Below are 7,347 nucleotides of genomic sequence, written 5' to 3' on the forward strand. Positions count from 1 at the left end.
GGTCATTTTAACCTAATTCAATAAAGTTTGTGGCATAATCAGGCTCAAGTTAAGTTAGTTTGGTTAGGTTTAGGCTACATAATACTTTTTAAATTTTGTTGAGAGAAATAGGATTAAGAGACTACAAATAATTACTAATTGATTGTCTCAAACTTTCATTTCATTAGCATAGGCAAAGATATTTTAATTTTGATATAGGCTACTTATAAAATTATAGTATATGATTCCAAATTATGTTTTATCTTTTTTTAGTTACATATATTTAAGATGCTAGGAGACTTTTGAAACTTGAACTTATCTTACATTGGCTACTTACAAAGTTACAATACATGCTGCACATTTTTGTACATTTTAAGCTACGTACATTTGCATCGGTATAATACCTTTGCAATGTTTACAAATTCATGAGTAAACCATTTATATAACTACTCTTTCTATAACTTTTATAAAATGATAAATATGATTACCTTATAATATAAAAGTTTTTCACATTAAAAACAATTATAGTATCTTCATAATATCACATTTCAAATCACTGTCTAAATGTAACAATATAATAGAATAACTATCTATATTTTATTTATTACACTAAAATAATTATGTCAATAAAAATAATTATTACAAGATGTTTGAATTTTGAAGAAAAAATTTAACAAAAAATAAATAAACAAAATCCAAAAAGCTCGCAACTTGCTTTAGGTTGAACTTGGACATAAAATTAGAATACCAAATAAAATTCAAGCCTTTTTGGCCCAATGCATTCATATATAATTAAAGGCATTTTTCTGCTATTAGGTGTTACCTGATAAAAAGAAGGCTGCACTAACTTTTTTCACAAATCTCTTTATTTTTTAATTACTGATAATAAATTTTAAAAAATTAGCATCCGTGTAATACACGATTATTTATCTAGTCAGACATAACTTTTAAACAAATACGTCCGATTTACATGACTTTGACAGGACCGCTATCAAGAGATAAATGATAGGTCTATAAATTCCATGTTGACATTTTTTCAAGAATGACCCAATTAACCAAGATAACGATAACTCAATGTTGAGACAGATTTTGAGATAGCCAAATAGGTAAAAATAGATTGGGTGAATAATTGGTTGAACTCAAGTTCAAGTCAATCACAATTTGTTTGGCTCTACGTCTTGCTCACTAAGAAAGCAAGATCATTTTGTTGGCTCAAACTAAGTTCACTATGACTCTAATAGAGTCACTCTATGAGCTAACATCATTTTGGTATTTACACACTTTAGTCCAACATAATTTAATTCAGCTCTAATTGTGTTTTTTTTTTTAAAAAAAATATTCTGATATTTGATAGTAGTAGGTTTAATAGAACATCTGTGCTAATTAATGTTTAAATTCGAATTTAAACTTCTCTTTGGAAGTTAAGGTGAAAATCCCCAACTTTGAAGTGACACTTTTTTGGGGTAAACAATCTTTGCAAAGTTAAGACAAGGTGCTGGCCTTGATAGCATGACCTTTTTTAAGTAATTAGGTCATATAATGATTTGTTTTCTTCATAAATGAAATATCCTTCGCAGACAATATTATTTAAACTAATGAGAATTTTTTTTAATAGAGATTTAAATATTTGTTCATAACATTATGAGTGATTAACGTTATATTTAATAAAATTAGCTGAAAAGTTAATTAAAAGTTGAAAAAATAAAAATCTAGCTAGTAGCGGAAAATTAAAAGTTGATAGCTAAAAGTTGAAAAATTAGCTTATTACATTGTAAGTTTCAATAAAATAAATTATTGAAATAACTGAAAAATATAAAATGATAAAAAAAATAATAAAATTATGATTTATTTAAAAAAGATAATTAGTAAATTGAATAAATATATTAAAGATAAAAATAGAAGAAAATATAAAAAGTTAGCTATCGTTTTAAAAAATGTTATTTCAAATAATATTTCAAAAAATACTAAAAATTACTAAAAAAAAAAATTTATTTACCAAACTGTCAATCAAGCTTTTTAAGTAATAAAAAAAGATAGAAACTAGCTCAAATGTCTTACCGAAGATACCTAATTAGCTACTTCTATTAAGCTCAATCCCTTTGGTGGTTATATCATGGACTATTTGAAGGACTTTGAGCCTCAGCTGCAAGTTCCATGAAGTAGAAGCCTTGGCCCTGTTGAAAGCTATTCAGTAAGAGTGATGAATTTGGAACCTGTCATCTTAAACTTGATTAAAAAGCTATGGTGGACAAGTTCAAACGATCAATGCATGATATTTCTGAATTTGGTGCCACCATCAAGCAGTATAGGAGTCTCTTAGTTCTTAACCAAAACTTTAGAATTGAGTTTGTTAAGAGACAAGGAAATATAGTAGCTCAGGAATTAGAAGGGGGGCTATAAATCTACATAGTCTCCATTATTTTGATAATGTTGCAACTTGTATTGCTGTTCGTATTGATAGTGAAATTTTATAAGTTTCTTACCGTAAAAGAGAGAGAGAGAGAGAGAGAGAGAGAATTTTGAGCCCAAACTGATGTAATTAAAAAGCTAACATTCTAACCAATGACAAACAAATAATAGTGGCTTTTGAACATGTTCATAGTTAAGATGTTCATGGTTTTGCATGATAATAGAACGGTAACAATGGCTTTTGTAACTAGTAAGTACTATTGTTAGGGAATCTCTACTTCTTATATTATGTTAAAAAGATATGAGTAATGCTATCCCCAGTCCTCTTATCAATCTTCCTTCAAATTGTCCCGTTACCTTATGAAGTAATATTAAACGATAAAGTAAATGAAATGATTTTTTCTCTTAAAGTTAAACCAACTTTTTCAACACAAAAACATTCATTATATATGTCTGTGATTTCCCTGCGACTGTATAATCATTTATATTCTATATGCAGTAAAATGAAACTATACTCGAATAAAACATACCATTAGAAGAAAAACAAAGGTAATATTTATACACTTGATCACCCAATTTATTTGCCATCGTTCCAACTATTGAGCATACATGCTACCATGCCGGTACAAGAGATATAACGAGAGAAACTTAAACAAGAAAGGCTGAACATCACACAGAAACTTTATCATGAATCTACTCTTCACCAAGGAAGAAAACAGTGGGCTTTTTGGGCTCAGTGATCTCCACAGTCCCTTCCAACATCTTGGCCACCTTCCCCATAGTGGGCCTCAACTCAGGCCTATCTTGCAGACACCACATTGCAGTCTTCACCATCCTATTAACCATCTCAAAGTGTGCCCTACTATCATAAGCATCCCTAATTTGCCCATCCAAAATCTCCTCCACTCTCATCTCCTTAAACATCTTATCAAAGGCCCAACCAGGGAAGTACCACTCCTCACTCCTAACCACAGAACCTTGGATCTCAAAGTTCCTAATCCCACTCACAAGCTCCAAAAGCACCATGCCAAAACTATACACATCAGCCTTTGAGGTAATTGGGTCTGCAGTGATCCATTCTGGTGCCATGTACCCTGGTGTGCCCCTCCTCCTAGACATGGTCACCATGTCCTCTTTTTTCCTCAACTTGGCAAGCCCAAAATCTGATATCTTGGGACAAAAGTCATCACCTAGTAGAATGTTCTCTGGCTTGATGTCACAGTGCAAAACCCACTCCAAACACTCCTCATGTAAGTAGGCAATGGCCCTTGCCATACCAAGGGCTATTCTGTACCTCATGCTCCAATCCAAAACATGCCTTTCTTGTTGTGGTGTGTTTGGATTCAAACTACTTGATTGCTCCTTGAGATGGTTATTGTTATGAGACTTATTGACCCTGAAGAGGTACTTGTCCAATGATCCACCAGGGATGTGTTCATAGACAAGTATCCTTTGGCCCTTCTCAGCACAGAATCCCCACAGCCTCACCAAGTTGAGGTGGTGCATTCTGGCAATGATTGTGACTTCTGCCCAAAACTCAGCATCTCCACCTGTGACATTCTTGAGGCACTTCACTGCCACCACTCTATGGTCAGGTAACTCACCCTTGTACACATCTCCAAAGCCCCCTTTGCCTATTAAGTTGGAGAAATCTTTGGTGGCAGCTTTGATTTCTGAGTAGGTGAACCTCTTTGGTCCCCCAGCAGGGAGAAGCTCAAGGCCTAATGTGGTTGCCATGTCCCTATACTTGATGTACCTCTTGAGGAAGGACCAGAAGAAAGCCACCCCAGCAATGAGTTCTGCAGCAAAAAGGGTGCAGATTATGGCAATGTTCCTTGCTGTGGCGTTTGAATCCTTTGGTGGAAGTGGGAGGCTTATGTTCACAGGACATGTGGTTTGCATCACCTCAGTCATGCCAATGAAGTTGGAAACTGATGACTCGGATTTGTCAACCTTTACAAACAAGGCAGCCTCAGTGCCTGGTGACCAAAACCCATATTGAAGATTTGTGCCATTCACCAACATACAGTAGCCAGATCCATCATACTTGAATCCAAACCCAAGACAGGTTTTTTCTCTTGAGCAATTTGCCTCGCACATTGCAAAGTTATCAGCTTTAATTTCATTCAAATGACCGTCACTTGAGCAGTTCACATAATCAAGCCTCAGAAATTGGGTGTTTTGGGAAAGAGGGATTTTCCTTCTGCAACCCTTTTCCGGATCATTTTGGATTGCTGGTGTGAACCCAGATGGACAAACACAATAAGTGGAAGTGCTCAAATCCTCTTTGGGCACACAAATTGCATTAGGCCCACATTTGCCTTTGATTCTGCACATCTCCCATATCCCTTTCCAAACCTCAACCCATTGGTTTTTCTGTTCAGGGTAGAAGCTATAGATCCTGAGATTCCCATCATCATCAAGGACCAGTTTTCTGAACCTGGGGTCACCATAATCTGAAGTGAGGAAAGAGTTACCTTGCATGCTCATTTTCCCATTATCATCCATGTTCAGCAATTGACTTGGGGTGTTGTAGTATTGATCTGAGGTGGAGCTGAGAACCAGATTCTGTGACTTGATGAACCTGAATTTCCCATTGTTGGAGTGAAGCTCAAACCCTGTGCTGAAGTTCTGGTTGGGTAAAACGGTGCTGGTGGGGTTCTTGAAGCTGCTCCATTCCCCAAAGACCAAGTTTCCATCGTTTTGGAGAAGAAGTTGGGTTGAATTGGAAGTGGAGTTAGTAGTAGCATTTTCAGCACTTTGAAAGGGTGAACCATTGAGGAGAAGTTCACCTTTTGGGGTTATTTCAAGGGAGCCAGAAGTGTTGACTTGGACTGTGGCATTCCAAACAAAAGGGTTTGCACTTGGAGGCACTTTGGAGTACCAAATGGAGAAAGTGAAGACATTTGAAGAGTTTGGCAGGGGAAAGAAGCCTGCAGTGAAGTTTTTGTTTGGAGAGAGAAGGGTTTTGTTCTGTGCTGGGAGCCATGGAGAGTGTGAGATGTTGAAGGATGTGAATTGTTGTTGGGAAACAGAAGGTTGAAGATTGAAGAGGAACAAGAAGAAGGTGAAGAAGAAGGTGAAGAAGAAGGAAGATGTGCAGAGAGCCATGGTTTCAAGCGAGGTTGGAATTGGTCAAATTTGGTGTGATGAAATGAGATATGCAAACACTGATTTGGTTAAATTGGAATTAATTGGTTACTGTTAACAAGTGGCGGCTTTGAGATATTTGAGCGCGTGGATGTGGAAGAAGGAAGATTGACTTGACTATGTTAAATGGTATGCTTGCGTATGCCAATGCTACGTTATTGTATGCTTTATTGTGATGGTGGGGGAACTTGACTGACTTTGTTATTTTCTGCTACAACTTGCATGTGTACATGTTCATTATGGTTATTTTTTACTATAACTTGCATTTGTAGATTTAACATATCTATCAACCACTAAGAGCAATGCTAATCATGCATTAAAGTTCAAAATAAGTAATTTAACAGTAAGATAAAAAAAAAAAAAGGTATTTGATAATTTTTTTAATTTCATTGACTCAAAAAAGAATGGAAACAGAAAAGGAGAAGAGAAAAGTTGAGAACAAGAAAGCTAAAATAGATAGAAGAATCTCAACAGAGAAAAGAGCATAAAAATCTTCTTTTTTTTTTGTAAAGTTCTTTCACCTATTTTTCAAAATACTTATTCTTTATAAAAATTAAGTTGCTTAATTTCGTAAGAATTTTTTAAAAAAATTGTTTAACATAAACAGTGCCTTGGTATCTGAAAATGAAAATTAGTTGTTTGAATGCATGAAAATGAAACCTTTGTTTATATATACAAATTATTTCTTTAAATTTAATATTTTGGAAAATTAATTTGTTTGAATATGTCAGTTTAATTAAAAGTCAAGTTTGGCCTCTTGGAAATATAACTACGTTAGAAATTTAGAACGAAAATTTTAACAAAATTCAATGCATATTGATTGCATATTCAATATGATACTCAAAGACCGTTGTTTTTAGAGAAAAAACATCACTTGATTCTGAAGAGCAAATCGGCAAATTGCACAATCATAAACGCACTTGACTGATTAATATATACTCCTGCGGGTAAATTTGACTGATTAGGGGGGCTAATTGCCTAATCGAGTTTCTGCAACCACTTGCACTTACATCCACATTGTTGGTCACCATTCCACCAATGAGTTCATATCTAACGTGGTCTTCCAAAGTAGTCAATTCTATTATATTAGAAGAGGAAAGATGACTTTAATAACCTTATTAAGTCTGATAAAGAATCGGTCTCCGTTTTAGAATGAAAGAAAAATAATTACTTTAGGGCGCAAATAAAAAGAAAACATGAAAATTAACTTCATGCTTGCAAGAATGGAAATAAGCTTCAGGCTGTTCGGACCGTTTAGAAATGGTTTCGGCTCTTCTGAAATTAATGAAACTGATTTTTGGGCTCAACAGATATGTTATGGAAAGTTTTATTTTACCAAGAAGATCGCTGGTGCAAGACTGCCGACAGGAATAGAAAACCCCCACAAGAGGGAAATATTAAATATTCTGCTCAAGGATTAGATTGAATCATATTTTATTAAATTTATTATTCAACCCCATCAAAATTTTATGAATTGAGTTAGATTGGAGTTATAATTTTCTTTACAAATTCAATGGGATCATAAATAGATTGGATTGGGTTATTTGGGTCTAAATATTTATAAAATATTTTTTATTTTCTAAAAATAAATTTAGAATAATAATTTATTTTTTTCTAAAATTTTATAAATATGTAATGATTAAATATACTCAAAAGAGATCAAATTATAATAATATTTGATTAATAAAATTAATGATTTTGATGCTAATACAATATTTTTATTTTAGATAAAAATAAAGTATTGTATTAACATAAAAAAACAAACAATATTAAAACAGATGAAAACAACAACTAAAAAAGAAAAAAATA

At 33.6% G+C, this 7,347-nt stretch overlaps 1 protein-coding gene across 1 annotated transcript; it reads right to left on the reverse strand.

The window, feature by feature from the left end:
- Nucleotides 1-2,898: 2,898 nt before the first annotated feature.
- LOC114419313 (G-type lectin S-receptor-like serine/threonine-protein kinase At1g34300) lies at nt 2,899-5,574 on the reverse strand. The gene has a single exon (XM_028384965.1). The coding sequence runs from the start codon at nt 5,497-5,499 to the stop codon at nt 3,082-3,084; it is 2,418 nt and encodes an 805-aa protein (XP_028240766.1). The 5' UTR covers nt 5,500-5,574; the 3' UTR covers nt 2,899-3,081.
- Nucleotides 5,575-7,347: the final 1,773 nt, after the last annotated feature.

This window comes from Glycine soja, chromosome 7 (assembly GCF_004193775.1).
Source record: "Glycine soja cultivar W05 chromosome 7, ASM419377v2, whole genome shotgun sequence".
NCBI classification, from domain to species: Eukaryota; Viridiplantae; Streptophyta; class Magnoliopsida; order Fabales; family Fabaceae; genus Glycine; species Glycine soja.